This window comes from Myodes glareolus, chromosome 8 (assembly GCF_982192425.1).
Source record: "Myodes glareolus chromosome 8, mMyoGla1.1, whole genome shotgun sequence".
Classification (NCBI taxonomy): domain Eukaryota; kingdom Metazoa; phylum Chordata; class Mammalia; order Rodentia; family Cricetidae; genus Myodes; species Myodes glareolus.
In genome coordinates, this window is record NC_142033.1 from 100,725,077 (window position 1) to 100,741,525 (window position 16,449).

Here is a 16,449-nt window from a genome sequence, read left to right on the forward strand (position 1 = left end):
TGTTGAACCTCTGCAGACTTATTATTTGGTGATGTTTGTTTATTTGGTTGGTTCTTTTGTTTTTTGAGACAGGTTTTCTCTGTGTAGCCCAGGCTGTCTGGGAACTCACTATGTAGACCCAGCTGGCCTTGTACTCAGAGGGAACCCTATGCCTCTGCCTCCCAGATGGGGTCTCGTTAGCTTACCAGGTTAACAGGTGTTTGCTGTCATCTCCCGTCATGGAACCCGGGGCTTCCTACACGCCAGGTCAGTGCTCCCCCAACAGAGTCCAACCCTGCTACTCCTGAGACATTTTTAAAGTGCTATTTTATTCTATGTGCTTGGACATTTGCTCGTTCGTACATCTGTGTACCACGGGCGTGTCTGGTGCCCCACGGAGGCCGGACGCTGGGGGTCCCCTGGAACCGAGTTATGGATAATGGCTGTGAGTCACCGTGCGGGTGCTGGAAACTGAACCCAGGTCCTCTGGGAGAGCAGCCGATGTTACACTTAACCCCTGTGCCATCTCTCCAGCACCTTAGCCTGATTTTTACCTTTTCTTTGGAGATGAGGTCCTCACTACGCAGCCCAGTCCAGCCTTAAATGTCCTATCCTCCTGCCTCTGCTACTGAACTTTGGGGTGACAAGCGTGTCCATTACAGCTAGTTCCGCGGGTGCTGGGGTGGACCTCGGGGCTTTGTGCGTGTTAACGGAGCACTCTACCCAGTGGGCGCTGCTATTACCACAGTATTAAAGCTGTTAGTCCCTTCATGTCTTGCTCCTCAAGTGCCTGCTTGGGTGGCTTCCTCCCTTCTCATTGTCGCCCAACCCGAACAGCACCACCCCCTCAGCCGCTGCCCAGGGCGGCCTTGGTGCCCTACCGTGCACATCTGCCAGGCTACCTGGTGCAATATTTGAGCCGCCCAGCAGGTTTTTCCTCTCAGCCTGCTCCGGGGGCCCTGAGCTGTTTTGTCCCCACCTCGTCTGGGCTGGGCACTCGTAAGCTCACTCACTCTGCTGGCGCGCCTCTGCCAGGCACAAGTCGCGTGCACTGATTCCAGAGCAAAGATGTCCAGCATCTTTGCCTATCAGAGCTCTGAGGTGGATTGGTGCGAGAGTAATTTCCAGCACTCGGAACTGGTGGCTGAGTTCTACAATACGGTAAGGGCCTGGGCAGGGGCTCTGGCCAGGATGGGATGGGGCAGGCTTACCGAATGTTGGATTAAGACACAGCTCCTCCGCAGGGAATCTTGTTTGAGCAGTTGGCTGTCTCAGCTTGTATCCATTCATTCATTCGTCATCATGTAGAACTGCGATCAATGGAAGGTTTTTAGACTCAGTTCTGAGGGATGGTGTTGTGATGGTGGGCGCATTGGCAGCCTTTAGAACTCCCAGAGAAGGCTCTTTGAGTCAGTGAGGTTGAACCTAGGCAGACTTTCTGGAGGAAGTAAGGATGTCTGTCCTTTTATCTGCAGTCCTCCAGCCAAGGATGTTCAACGCATCCCACTTTTCCCCTTCCATGATCCTATTTGAACCACTGCAAATTTTACCTTCCTGTACCTGCTGACACACAGCACTGGCAGTACTCAGCCCTTCATACACAGCGCAGCGACAGTGTTGGAGAAACTTGAAAGATATAGGCAGGTAGAGGAGGCGACACGAGCTTGCTGTCACTGCCTGGAAGACAGCTGCTTAACCACAGCAAGCATCATCACTTCCCTTCTCTGGAGACAGGTTCTGGAACATGCAGCCCGGGCTAGCTGCCACGCGTGTCCTCTGTGTCCTCTGGTGTTTGGATCTGAACACTGGGACTGGAAGCCCGCACCCACCACACCCAATGCTAGCTTTTACTCAGCGCTTGCTGTGTGTACATCGTACAGACCTTTCACCTCCACAATCTCACCTGATCCACACAGCCTTGTGGGGAGACGCGGAGACGCCAACAGGGGCGTCTCATTGGGCAGCAGGTGCTCCAGGGGACGAAGATAGCTGGAAACTAGCTTCGTACCTAAAGCTAGACTTTGAGCTTCAGCTTGGCAGACACAATACACACTTGTGTGTGTGCATGTGTGTGTGTGTGTGTGTGTGTGTGCACATGTGTGTTTCTGTGTGTGTCTGTGTGTTTCCTTGCAACGAAATGCAGAAATGGCTGATAAGATGGCTTGGGGTAAAGGCCAACAACCTGAATTCAATCTCTGGGGCTGACGTGCTGAAAGGAGAGAATCAAAAGTTGTCAAGTGCCTCTGCCCTGCCTGGAATCCCCCAGTGAGTGGGCTGGGGGCGTGGTCAGGGTGGAGCCTCGCCTAGATCCCCAGTGAGGGGGCTGAGGGCGTGGTCAGGGTGGAGCCCCGCCTAGAATCACCCAGTGAGGGGCTGGGGGCGTGGTCAGGGTGGAACCCCCACCTAGAATCCCCACTGAGGGGCTTGTTTCTGTGTGGTCCGTTCATGGTTCTCAGTTTGAAACTACCATTTGGGAGAGGCCGGAGAGAACTGGGTTTCTACAGTTACTCTTTCTGTCCTCCCAGACGCTCTTATGGCCCAGAAATTCTCTAGTCATCTCAGTCCACGATGGTGGGTCCCCAATAACAGGTTCCTAGCGTGTACTGAGTCAAGTTTGGCTGGGTCTGGCCTCTCGTCTCCAAATGCTCGTAGTGCAGCTCTCTCAGCAGCCCTAGCCTATCACACCTGGTCACCACACAGCCCAGGAGAGCGAGATCTCACACCCTCAACCACTGGGACATTTCCACGCTCAGTCCGGTGTTTCACAAAATGAGAATGAAACGTTCCTCAGTATGAATCCATTTGGCTTTGGTTCTTTGGTTTTGTCTGGGACTCACTCTGTAGCCCAGACAGCAATCTCGAGAGCCACATCCACCCCATCCGACCTCGGCCTCCAAAGTGCTATCAAAAGTGCCTGCCATCACTCCTGACCTTATTTTTAATTTTTCCTAATACATATCATTTATCCGTGGATTTATTCTGTCTCCGCACACTCGCCTGTGTGAAAGTTGGGGGGCCAGTGAGACCTAACTGGTGACAGTTTCTGGCTGTGCCAACTGGGTCTTTTTCCAGGGTTTATTTCCACGGCACCAAGGCGGAGAGCCCTGGGGGATATGTAAATGAGCCTGGATAAGGTTGTAAGCAATAAAACTTTATTGGCAGAAGCAGGGTGTGGTGATGTCCCAAGCTTGCCAACCTCAGGAAGCTGAGGGGCAGGGAAGATTGCCAAGAGCTAGGCCACCATGACCTGAGTGGTGACTCCCAATCTAGCCTGGACTACTGGATGCAGCTGTCAAAAGGACAGGTTGGAAACTGAAGGGAAGGGAAGGAAGGAAAGAAAACCAATCACAGTGCTCCTATCATCCCAGCGTTTCAGAGACTGAGGCAGGGAGATTATCCCCAAGAGTGCCTTAGCTACATGGCGAGTTGAAGGCCAGCCTGGGCTACAGGAGACCCTGTCAAAAAAGACAAAAATAAGTTTGTTTGTTTCTTTGTTTTGGAGACATAGTTTCTCATCCTGGAACTCACTCTGTACACCAGGCTGGCCTCAAACTCACAGAGATCCGCCTGCCTCTGCCTCCCAAGTGCTGGGATTGTAGGTGTGCGCCACCACCGCCCAGATACAAGTTTGTTCTTAGTGTATGTGGGCTATCCCCTTCCTGTTGCTCCACGTTGGCAGCTGGCCATAGTACATAGACTGTAGGAACCCTGGTCCAGCCTTGGCTAGTCAGTGCACCATGACAATTAGTTTTAGCATGAGAAACCATCTCAGCAGACAGGATTTATAAACTTAGAAAGAAATTCAGTCTGTCAAGTCACACTGCCTATACACATAGATGGGAACAGGTGATGGAGGCTGCGACCACGTGAATGCACATCTGCAGCTGTCGTGCATCTGAGTGTGTCAGTCCAGCACTGGGCAAGCAGGATGGAGAGCCACTGAGGAATGACACCCGAGGTTGTCCCTGTCTTAGTTAGGGTTTCTTTTTTTCTTTTCTTTTTTTTTATTATTATTATTTTTTTAGTTAGGGTTTCTATTGCCGCAAAGAGACACCATGACCACGGCAACTCTTATAAAGGAAAGTATCTAATTGGGGCTGGCTTACAGTTTCAGAGGTTTAGTGCATTGTCTTCCTGGGAAGAGCAGGGCAACATGCAGCTAGACACGGTGCTGGAAAAGGAGCTAAGAGTTCTATGTCGTGATTAGTGGGCAGCAGGAGACTGAGATATACTAGTCCTAACTAGGCTTTTGAGACCTCCACAGAACACACCTCCTCCAACAAGGCCACACCTCTTAATAATGCTACTCCCTATGGGGCTATGGACTCCAATTCCATTCAAACCACCGCTGATCCACACACGCGGACAAAATAAATCAAGCAAGTCACCAGAAGGCTACCCAGGGAAAAAGCTGAGCATACTTACAATGATTTCATGAGCCACAGCCCACAGTAGGAGAAGGAGACTTTGAGAATGAATCACCTGCATTTGTCACAGGGTCTGGCTCATAGCCCAGGCTAGCCTCTAACTCAAGATCCTCCTGCCTCAGTTTCCCAGTTGCTGGAATAACAGCAATGCCACTGCACTGGTCTTCTCTCTTTTCTTCTCTTTTTTCTTCTCTTTTTTCTTTTATTTTTCCTGCAGGTGGTAGGAGAGTGATGTTCCTGACAGGGTTTTTCTGAGTAGCTCTGGCTGTCTTGGAACTCACTTTGTAGACCAAGCTGGCTTTGAACTCACAAGAGATCCACCTGCCTCTGCCTCTCAAGTGTTGGGATTAAAGGCGTGCGCCACCACTTCTCAGCTTTCTTGTCTGTTCTTAATCATTTCTTTTAAGACAAGGTCTCTCTACATAGCACTGGCCGTCCTGAAACATACTATGTAGACCATGTTGCCCTGAAACTCACCAAGAACCGCCTGCCTCTACATCCAGAGTGCCAGAATTAAAGGAGCACGCCACCATTCCCACTAAGGAAACTTTTAAATCACACGTTGCAAAGACTTATTTTGGCCAGGAATGGTAACAAAGCTTCTAATCCCAGGGCTCCAGAAACAGGCAGACAAATCTCTGTGAGTTCAAGGCCAGCCTGGTCTACATTGCAAGTTCTAGAACAGCCAAGGCTATATTACGAGACCCTGTCTCAAAGTAACCGAAAACTTCTTTTAAAATTTTAAATTATGCATACGTGTGTGTATGGGGGTACATGCATGTGAATGTGGGTGCCCTCAGAAGTGTGTGTGTGTCAGGACAAGCAGAAGATACACTACACAGAAGCTGGGCCTGTGGCCGAGGTTCCAGGCACGTGATTGCTAACTGAAGAAGGGGGTAATAGAAATGGAAATGGCGGCACCAGGAAATCAGGATGGAGTGAAAATGGTCTGAGACCATGGTGCCCAGGAGAAGGGCACTTGGCTGGTGGTGTGGAAGAAGTTAGAGAGCAGGATGTATGAAGACGGAACCAGGGCCAAGCCAGAAGCAAGGAACCATGGACCCTCCTTGAGGGGTGGGCGTCACAGCGTGACGTCGACTGGGCACCTGGATGATACATGTCCGTGGGCTGAAAGAGCCAAGTAGGACTTGTGGGAAGGCCCAGAAGAGCTGGCTGCAGTGGGGTGGAGGGTGACCTACACTTTGCCCCTGTTTGCTTTGGCCCGCTGGCTTTGGGTTTGCTGAATGCTTAGGGGAGTTTCAAGGCTCCCAGGCTCCCAGGGACTACATTTCTTTACTTATCTGCACATGCGTGTTTGTTTGTCTATGTGTCTGTGTACCTGTCTGGGTGTGTGCTGTATGTGTCCAGGAGCCTTGAGAAAAAGGCACTGGCTGACCGGTGCTGGACTTACAGGTGCTTGTGAGCTGTCTGATGTGGGAGCTGGGAACTGAACTTGGGTCCTACAGGCACAGCAAGTGTGCCTCATTGCTGAGGTGTCCTCTTTCCAGCCCCAAGGAGGCTGGGAAGATACGTGGGAATCATACAGCCCAAGAACAAGGAGGTAGGAGCAATTAGGAGCTTGGGGCCAGGGCAGAGCGCTGGAAGAGCCATGGACTGCCATCCACCATACATACCCTGCCCATATCGTCCTCAGAGCCAGCTCACTGTTGGTCACTTCTGGCTCGTCCTTGAATGCTGTGTACTAAGGCTGGACGTTTAGCCCTCTCTGGTCTACTATCTACAGACTCTGCTTTCCTGCTTATTCACTGGTAGAGTAAGGATGGCTAAATACAGGTTAGTTCAGACAAAGAGACAGGCAGATATGGAAATGGGCACACCCATAGTATTCCCTGGCAGATAAGAGGCCAGGATTACATAATTACTAGTGAAGGGTGTGTGCCCCAATCCATAGAGATAGACTTCTCTGGAGTATGTGTGTGTGTGTGTGTGTGTGTGTGTGTGTGTGTGTGTAAGCCAGAAGTCAATGTCAGGGGAGGTCCACCTTGCTATCTATTTGTTTAGGTTTATTAGAGACAGGGTCTCATTATGTAATTCTAGATGTCTTGGAACTCACTATGTAGACCATGCTGGCCTTGAACTCATAGGAATTTGCCTGCCTCTACCTCCCCAGTGCTGGGACTAAAGGTGTGTGCCACTGAACCTGCGTCCTCTGGGAGAATAGCCAGCGCTCTAACCCTTTAGCCATTTCTCCAGCCCCTACTTGGCTTTTTTAAGTGGGTTATTAGAATCTGAGCCCAAGCAGGGCGATGGTGATGCACACTTTTAACCCCAGAACTCAGGAGGCAGAAGCAGGTAGATCTCTGAGTTTGAGGCCAGTCTGGTCTACAGAGTTTCCAGGACAGCCACGGCTATACAGAAAAATCCTGTCTCAAAAAGAAACCAAACCAAACCAAAAAACCAAATGAAAAGAAGAGAAAAAAAAAAACAAAGAAAGAAAAGAGTTTGAACTCGGTCCTCATGCTCACAAGGCTCGTACTTGCTGACTGAGCCATCTCCCCAGCCTCCCTAGCTCTCTGTGAGTTGGTGGCCTCTGCCCTGCTGGGCTCCTAGGGTGGATGGAGGCATCCAGGCAGATGGGACAATAGTCTCTTCATTTCCTTCTTCACCAGCCAAGGAAGGAAGAAGCCGCCAGCGTCTTCTGGGCTCTGGGACATAGAGAGGACCAAAACAGATAGAAAACCTTGCCCGGGTGGATGTGGTGTTTTGGAAGGGGAGACAGACATTGCCGCTGTCAAGGGACGCAAGAAGTCAGGCCACGATCCTGGATGGGAGAGTTGAACTTTTTCCTTCTCTGTCGATAAATGAACGAATGAACTGTTGTGATGAGATAGGCCTTGTGTAGTGGAGGCCAGCCTCTGACCTTGAACTTCTTTCTGATTCGAGCCTCATCCCTGCACCACAGCCAGGCTAACACCACTGGATCTAACCAGGCAGTGTTGGTGAAAGTCTTTAGTCCCAGCACTCGGAGGCAAAGGCAGGAAGATCTCTGTGAGTTTTAAGACAATCAGGGCTGCACAGAGAGACTCTGTCTCAACAGAACGAAACACAAGTACAGACAGGAGCGAACAAGCCTCTACAGCATTGGATAAAGACGGTGCAGCTAGAGGGCTTTGATGGGAAAACTCTGTTCACCAATCACAGTGAATTGGGGCGTGGCGACCTGGTCCCCAGGGAAGAAAACCTGGAGATCCAGGTGCGCTCGCACTCCCCACGCGGTGCTCGCCGGACCATTTTGGATGTCCGACAACCCATTCTTGTAGTGTGAGTTCCCCCCACCCCCTTTTTCAATTCTTAAAATATAGCTTGTTCTTGAGCTGGTCTGGTTATTCATCGTACCGACCGATTACGTCTACAGGGCTTGGGAGAAAAGGGGCTTGTAGCTAAGTGTGATGACTTGAGTTTGATCCTCGGGACCCACATGGTGAAAGGCAAGGACTGACTCCCAGTTTGCTCACTGCCTCCATAGGTATGTCATGCAACCTCTTAACCCAATAAGCAAATAAATGAAAAAACAATTCGAAGTTGTTTCCACAGCAAACATGATTGCAATTACCAGTAACATTTATTATTCCTATCTAATGTAATATCTTTAACTGTAACCCTCATAAAACGCCTTTGAAGTAGCTACTCTTTCCCACCCTTGCTACGTAGCCTGGGCTGGCTTAGAACTGGTTATCCTCCAGCCTCAGGCGCTGAGTCCTGAGATAAGAGACTCCACATTCTAACAAGAGGGAAATAAAGGCTCAGAGAGACCTAGATACTTTCCCAGGGTCACACAGCAGAACACTGCACAGGAGCCTGGTTGAAAGCCCTTCTTGCTTAACTGGGCGGGGAGGTTGCCTGATTACCACCACGTGGATGGTAATTCCTACAGGTAAGTCTTGTCCTGAAGCAGGCACTGACTGCCTCCAGGTACTCCGCCCCAACACACAACCCAGGCAGGCAGTGAATGGCAGCAAGCGATCCTGGAACAGGGGGTAGAGAACAGGTGAGTCTGTGAGAACCAGAACGTAGGACAAGGCTGTCAAAGTGATTCCTGGAGACAGTCCCTGACTCGGTACACCCAGCAGCTTTTCCCTACCACCTCTCCCTGCCTCCTCCAGAGGCACAATAAGTAGTGTTAGTTACAGTGATTGTTTATTGGCTTACAGCATTGGGTATGAAACCTATGACCTCTTCAAAGCCGGGGGGCTCTAGCCTGAATACACCTGTCTCTTCACTGGGGATTCTAGGAGGGGCGCCGCCCTGACCACGCCCCCAGCCCATCACTGGGGATTCTAGGAGAATTCTAGGCGGAGCTCCACCCTGACTGCGCCCCCAGCCCCCTCACTGGGTGAGTCTAGGCAGAGCTCCACCCCTGACCACGCCCCAGACCCTTCCTGGATTCTAGGTGGGTGCTCCACCTTTGAGACACATCCAACTTCTATTGTTACCTAATCCAAGTTACTTTTACTTTTCTGGGGTCTTTCTGTTTCCTTCTCTCTCTCTCCTCTTTTTAAACTACAAAGTCATTGTAGCTGTACTTGTTTGTCAGTTTGACACAAGCTAGGGTCATCTGTGAAGAAGAAACTCCAGTTGAGAAAATTCCTTCCTCAGATTAGTCTGGGAGCAAGCTGTGGAGTTTTGTCTTCATCAAAGATTGACGGGGAGGGTCCAGCACACTGTGGGAGGTGCCGTGCCTGGGGTAGTGGTCCTGGATTCTATAAGAAAACGGGCTGAACAAGCCAGGGCGAGCAAGCCAGTAAGCAGCACCCTTCATGGCCTTTGCGTCAGCTCCTGCCGCTAGGTTCCTGTCTAGAAGTCCTGCCCCAGCGTCTGTTCATGATGGTCTGTGACGATGATGTAAGCTGTCTACCCTCCAGGCTGCACCACTCATGGTGTAGCTCCTCACAGCAGAGAAAGCAGGCTGACGTGAAACTGGCCTGGAATCCTGGCTGCCTCACAGGGATCTGCCGGCTTCTGCCACTCAGGCTGGGGCTAAAGTCATGCTCTACCTCACCCAGTCTTGTTTATTTTTTTATTATTTATTATTTAAAAGAATTTTTAAATTTAAATGTATTTTGATCATAATCTTCCACTCCTCTAAATTCTTCCAGATCCTTTCCTCCTTCCTACTCATCCACCTTTAAGTTCTTTCTCAAAAAAACAATTAAAACAAAAACAGAAATAAAAAACACCAGAGGTGGGCTGGAGAGATGGCTCAGAGATTAAGATCACTGACTGCTCTTCCAAAGGTCCTGAGTTCAATTCCCAGCAACCACATGGTGGCTCACAAACATCTGTAATGAGATCTGATGACCTCTTCTGATCTGCAGGTATACATGTAGGCAGAATACTGTATACATAATAAACAATAAAGAAAACATTTTTTTTAAAAAAACCACTGGAGGTGGTGGTGTATGCCTTTAATTCTAGGAGGCAGGTCTCTGAGTTCAAGGCCAGCCAGGTCTACAGAGTTCCAAGACAGCCAAGGCTACACAGAGAAACTTTGTCTTGAAAAAAACAAAACAAACAAATAAAAAGATAAAATAAAAATTGTCACAAGAAGTTGTGCAAGACAAACCAACAAATGGAAAAGAGCCCAAGAGCAGGCACGAGAATCAGAGACCTACGTGTTCACACACTCAGGAGTCTTGTATAAACACTAAGCTAACAGCTGTAACGTGTATGCAAGGTCCTGTGCTTGTTGCTGCAGTCTCTGTGAGTCATGTAAGCTTTGCTTAGCTCTCCTGGTGTCCTCCATCAACCCTGGCTCTCCCCTTCTGCCTTCTCTTCTGTGCGGTTCCCTGAGTCCTGAGGGGAAGGGATTTGATGGAGACATTGCATTTAGAGCTGTGTTTTCCAAGCGCGCGCGCGCTCTCTCTCTCTCTCTTTCTCTCTCTCTCTCTCTCTCTCTCTCTCTCTCTCTCTCTCTCTGCATGATGTCTCAGCCTTGGCTTTTGGTAGCAGAATTCAATTTTCTGGTGTAATGGGTTCCATGTAACACTTTTATACATGTACAGCATGTTCTGACCAAAGCCCTTCATCCTCACTTGCCCTACCCCCACTCCTGTGGGTCCCCTTCCTCTCCACAACCAGTCCCCTTCATCTTCAGATCTTTTTTCTCTTATCTTGTGACCCACCTGTTTGCATGAGCATGGGTATATTTTTAAAAATCACACCTATTTGTGTGTGTGTGTGTGTGTGTGTGTGTGTGTGTGTGTATGCGCGCGCGTGTGTGCATATGCCACCGTGTATATGTGACTGGCAGAGGGCAGTTTATGGGAGTTGCTTCTCTCATTCTATCATGTGGGCTCCAGGGATCAAACTCAGGTCATCAGCAAGCAAGGTTTGGCAGCAAGCACCTTTAGCCATCACACTGTCCTGAGGTCTATAGCACAGATCACATGTAGACACTGGAAAATATATATATATAAAGCAGGGCACAGCTGAGCGTGCATAAAGCCCACATTGCTTGGTTCAGCCAGGCATGGTGGCGCCACCTGCTATCCTGGCATTCATGAGACAAGGCTGAAGGATCGAGAGTTCAAGGTCATTCTGGGCTGTCTCATAGCACTAAGGAAAACACTGCTTCATTCCTTCTTTATTTATTAATTTACATGTGTGCACACATTCCCATGTGCCACAGCATGAAATATGGAGGCCAGAGGATTGCTTTCATGAGTCAATTTTCTTCCACCATGTGGGGTCCTGGAGATGGGATGAGGTGGACAGCCTTAGTGGCAAGCATAAGCAGCTCACCCGCTTGGCCCTCTTGCCAGCAGCCCGTTTCTACCTTTCTGCATTCCGACCCACACAGCAATGCACATCTGTAACATCTGCCCTCAGGAGGCTGAGTCGGGATGCAGAGTGAGAAGGAAAGGAAGAGAGAAGAGGAAAAGAGGGAAGTGGAGGGGAGGGACAGGAAGTGGAGAGCGAGTGAGCAACTCCTTTATCTTTAGAAACACAAACAGGAAGCAACAGTTATGCCTGCATCTCATTGGTCAAAACCAAGTTGCATGGCTGTGTGTAGATGCAAGGGAGCCAGACAAGTACTTTCACACAGTAGAAGAAAGCAGAGATGCGGATCAGTGTGGCTTAGGTGTTGTTAGTCTCTAGGATTTACCTTATACATGACAAAGCCACAGCACATCACCATTTAACCGAGAGGGAAGAAGAGAGGATGGCGGTGGGGAACTCATGTGGTTACCTATCATGTTGCTGTGAGAAAATACTTGGTAAAAACAATTTAAGAAGGAGTTTATTTTGGCTCTCAGGCTTTGTGGTAGGGAATGCATGCTGGCAGGGTTGGCAGGTGACAATCTGTGGGATTCAGTTCTCCTTTCATTATGTGGGCTCCAGGAATCTAGTTCAGGTCGTCAGGATTGACAGCAAGCACCTTCACTGCTGAGCTCTTTCAGGCCCTCGTGTCCCTTTTAGACAATGGTGGAATGTTAGTTTTGAGCCCGGGTAATACCCCCATAGTCTTTAAATATCGTTTAGATAGCCTTCTCCCCTTCTCCTTAGACAGGATGGATGCTGTGCACAGGTATTGCTGAATTTACTTGTCTCTCTCAGAGACAAGGCTTTTTTTTTTGAGACAAGGTTTCTCTGTGTAGCCCTGGCTGTCCTGGAACTTGCTCTGTAGACTAGGCTGGCCTTGAACTCACAAAGATCCATTTGCCTCTGTTGGGATTAAAGGTGTGTGCCACCACCGCCCAGTGAAGACAGGGTCTTACACTGTGACAGGGTCTTACACCATAGCCCAGGATGGCTTGGAATTCCTGGCATTCCTCCTGCCTCAGCTTCCAGATCTGTGAGATTACAGGCATGTATCACCACACTGAACTAAATGCATGTATGGATTTTGGTTTTTGAAACAGGGTCTCACTGTGTAGCTCTGACATGTCTGGAACTCATTCTGTAGACCAGGCTGGCCTCAAATTCACCTGCCTCTGCCTCCTGAGTGTTGGGATTTAAAGCGTGCGTCACCATGTCTGTCCTGAACATTTTAAATCCACAATTACAGAGCCCACAGATTTCTCTCTAAGGGAAAAATGAGGGAGAATTATCTGCAAAAGATTTAGTGAGTCCTCAATGCTTCCCTGAGTAAATGAAAGAATCAACAGAATAATGGCTGGAATGAAGGAATAGATGGCAGGATCAGTGGGAGGCGTGGTCAGGGTGGGGCCCCTGCCTAGAACCCCCAGTGAGGGGCTGGGGGCGTGGTCAAGGTGAAGCCCCTGCCTAGAACCCCCAGTGAGGGGCTGGGGGCGTGGTCAGTGTAGAGTCACTGCCTTGAACCTCCCAGCGAGGAGCTGGGGATGTGGGTCTGGGTGGAACTTCTGCCTAGAATCCCCCAGTGAGAAGTTAAGGGCATGGTCTGGGTGGAGTTCTTTTTTAACAGTATGCCAAAGGTTCAGGATTCCATTAGAAACAATGATTTGTTTGTTTGTTTGTTGAGACAGAGTCTCAATGTGTAGCCCTGACTGCCTGTGATTTTCTATATAGATGAAGCTGGCTTTGAATTCACAGAGATCAACCTATTTCTGCCTCCTGAATGTTAGGATCAAAGGTTAGGAATACTAATAACATTTTTTTTTTAAAATGAGGGGAGCAATGGTTGGTGGCACACACCTTAAATCCCAACATTTGGGAGGTAGAGGCAGGTAGATCTCTGTGAGTTTGAGGCCAGCCTGGTCTACATAGCAAGTTCAAGGCCAGCCATATCATGAGACCCTGTTTTTTTTTTGTTTGTTTGGTTTTTTTGTTTTGTTTTGTTTTCTTTTTATAGTAAACTAAAATCAGGAAGATGCTCTGGGAAGTTGACATTTGAGTGATGGACAAATCCAGGTTCGTTCGTTCGTTCCTGGACAGCCCAGATGGTGGAACCGCCATGAGTGACCTCTAGGTGGACGGGAGTCCCTGCTCTGTTCTTGTCTAACCAGCCTGTTTTTTGCTTCTCTTGCAGTTCAGCAATGTGTTCTTCCTCATCTTTGGACCTATCATAATGTTCCTCATGCATCCTTACGCCCAGAAACGGACCTGGGCCATCTATGGCGTCTCGGTCCTCTTCATGGTTATAGGTATGTGCTGGTGTGTGAAGCTGGGGAAGTGTTCTGGAAACAGTGCAACTCTTGACAGCCTCTGCTTGCTTCCACCTCCCCACAGGTTTGTTCTCCATGTATTTCCACATGACACTCAGCTTTTTGGGGCAGCTGCTGGATGAGATTTCCATCCTGTGGTTGTTGGCCAGTGGCTACAGCGTGTGGATGCCCCGTTGCTACTTCCCGAAGTTCATCAAAGGAAACAGGTAGATGCGCACCTCTCTGGACCCCGTGTGACCGTCTCCCATCCCATATCCTCCACTCGAGACCATTCAAGAGAGCTTCAAGTTCCTTCTCAACACTGGGTCACCTGAGAATTCTCCAAAAAGCTTTCATGACTTTCCTGGGCTTCCACATACCACCAGGAAGGCAGGAAGTTTTTCCTAGTTTTAAGCCACCTGTGGGAAGGGGAATTCTACGAACCCATGCCAAGGGTCCTCTACACCCAAAGAACCCTGGTAATCCTTACACTGATACCTGTTCCCCATCTTCTGAACTCTTCAAGCTTCCCTGAACCGCTCATCTGACATTTCCAGGCCCCTTGAGTCCTCTGACTCCTTCATCCTCCCAGCTCACTCCAGGCTTTCTTTAGTTCTGGTCTGGTACCTCTGGGTTCTCTTGAATCTTGTCCTTCCTGAGCAGACCCGAGGGAACCCAGAGGTTCCTCCTGAGCCCAGCGGAACTCCTCAGAGTTCTTGGTTTGTCGAATCCATTTTGGCTGCCCAAGGTGACCTCGCTGAATCCTCCAGCACCTCTGGGACACCTGCCCATCCCTTCCCTCCCTCAGGTACTACTTCAGCTGCCTTGTAGTTATGACCACTATAATCAGCACCTTCTTGACGTTTGTGAAGCCCTCGATCAATGCATATGCGCTCAACAGCATCGCCATACACATTCTCTACATAGTGTACAAGGAGTACAATAAGTGAGTGCCAGGGGCTGGGGGCGTGGTCAGGGTGGAGCCCCGCCTAGAATCTCCAGTGATTGGCTGGGGGCGTGATCAGGGCGAAACCCACGTCTAGAATCTCCAGTGATGGGATGGGGGCGTGGTCTGGGTGGAGCCCCAGCCTAGAATCTCTCAGTGAGGGGCTGGGTGCGCAAGTGTAAAGTCCCTGCTTAATATATAGTAGTATATGGGTTCTATTCCAGCACCATTTAAAAAAAAGCAATTATTAATTTTTTTAGAAAGCAAGTGGTGGTTGTAGCTGCCTAGGAGAAGGGTTTCCGGTTCTCCCTTGGGAGTCCTGTACTGTTCTCCAGCATTCTGTGTTCTTAGCTGTCATTGACTCCAGTCTCCTGCAGGGGGCGTCCATTCCCCCATGATGACCCATTAACAGGACGAGTTCAGAGCAGTCAGTCTGTCTGCCAGAAACATTGTCTACCTTAAAACAGGCTTTATAGTCAGTCATTCATCTTATTTATGTGCGTCACAGTGCTGTGTGGAGGCCAGAGGTCAACTGGGGCTATCAGATTAGCGGCAAGCGCCTTCAACTGCGAGCCATCTCAGCTGCCCAGAGCATGTGTGTGTGTTTTTTTTAAATTTTTAGTTTTGGGATTTCACGGACTCAGTGCACCTGGACTGGCTGTGAAGCAGAGCAGGTCCTTGACCTCCTGTTACTCCTTCCTTCTGGCCACACAGGTGTGTGCCACCACATCAGGCTCACAGACACATGTTTTTTTGGTTCTTTGTTTTGACACAGGGCCTCATTGTGTCTCCCTGGCTGCCCTGGAACTCTCTACATAAACCAGACTTGCCTTGAACTCACAGAAATCCTCCTGCCTCTGCCTGCTCTTGTATTAAAGCAGTATTTAACTTTTTTTGATAATTATAGTTCCCCTCCCTTACCCCAGGTGCTGGGGATTGAACCTAAAACCTCTTTTTTGTTTTTTGAGACAGGGTTTCTCTGTAGCTTTGGAGCCTGTCCTGGAGCTAGCTCTTGTAGACCAGGCTGGCCTCGAACTCACAGAGATCCGCCTGTCTCTCCCTCCCGAGTGCTGGGATTAAAGGCGTGCGCCACCATCACCCGGCGAACCTAGAACCTCTTACACACTAGCCAAGATGTCTACCACAGAGATAGAGTCACAATAATTATGTTTTGTATTTGTAACTCATGCTGGGTCTTAGCAATTCAGGGCTACTCAATAGGACCAACTGAGAAACATGTCAAAAAAGGAGATTCTTTACAAAAAGAGAGGACAGAGTGAAGGAAATTCTGAGAGTGAGGCTGGATCCTTGTGGCCATAAGGCTGGCATCTCTGGGGATTGGGAGACCCGAGGCAAGGGTACTGGGGGACCTGGCAAGATGAGCGGGGGAAGTGCAGGATCCCGAGGCAGGAGGGTCATGAGTTCCAGGGCAGCCTGGACTCGAGGGCAGCTTAAGGTACATCGTGAGACCCAGTCTCAAAATGAAAATGTAAACTAAATTCAACTAAACTAACTTGAATTGGTAATAGGTAATCCTCAGGACAGCGCCATTTTGGCAGAGATTCTGGCCTCCAGCTGCTGGGACAGCTGGATTGAGAAGCCATAGGGAGGTGGCTAGGGAGAGTGTCCTTTTACAGGGCCCTGATCCAATCCTTCCAGTTCCTACTGGGACTCCACATTGGCCAAGCCAACTGGAAATCATTGGCCAATACAGGCAGAGGTCATTGGTCTACTATACTGGAAACTATAGTCCAATCAACAGGAAACCATTGGTAAAACCAACAGTGAACCATATAGGTCAAGCCAACAGGGAACCCTAAGTCAAGAACCCTAAGTCAAGCCAACAGGGAACCATAGGTCAAGACAACAGAAAACCATAGTACAAGCAGACAGTTAACTGCATAGGCCAAGCCAGTATAAAATAGGTCTAAGTGACTGTGTACTATATAGGTTAAGCCAACTAAAATTCATAGGCCAAATCATCCAGAACTCCTAAGTGAAATTCCTATAA

General features: G+C 49.3%; 1 protein-coding gene across 2 annotated transcripts in view; it reads left to right on the forward strand.

Annotated features, from left to right (window-relative positions):
* Positions 1-916: 916 nt before the first annotated feature.
* The window catches only part of Acer1 (alkaline ceramidase 1), an 18,843-nt gene continuing 3,310 nt past the window's right edge, over positions 917-16,449 (forward strand). Inside the window, exons 1-4 of one of the 2 annotated variants that reach the window (XM_048427410.3) lie at positions 929-1,140; positions 13,378-13,492; positions 13,578-13,719; positions 14,301-14,438. In XM_048427410.3, coding sequence (XP_048283367.3) covers positions 1,048-1,140; positions 13,378-13,492; positions 13,578-13,719; positions 14,301-14,438 — 488 coding nt within the window. In that variant the 5' untranslated portion in view covers positions 929-1,047. Of the gene's footprint in view, positions 1,141-13,377; positions 13,493-13,577; positions 13,720-14,300; positions 14,439-16,449 lie in introns of both variants that reach the window. The other variant, XM_087909239.1, reaches the window with a different exon arrangement.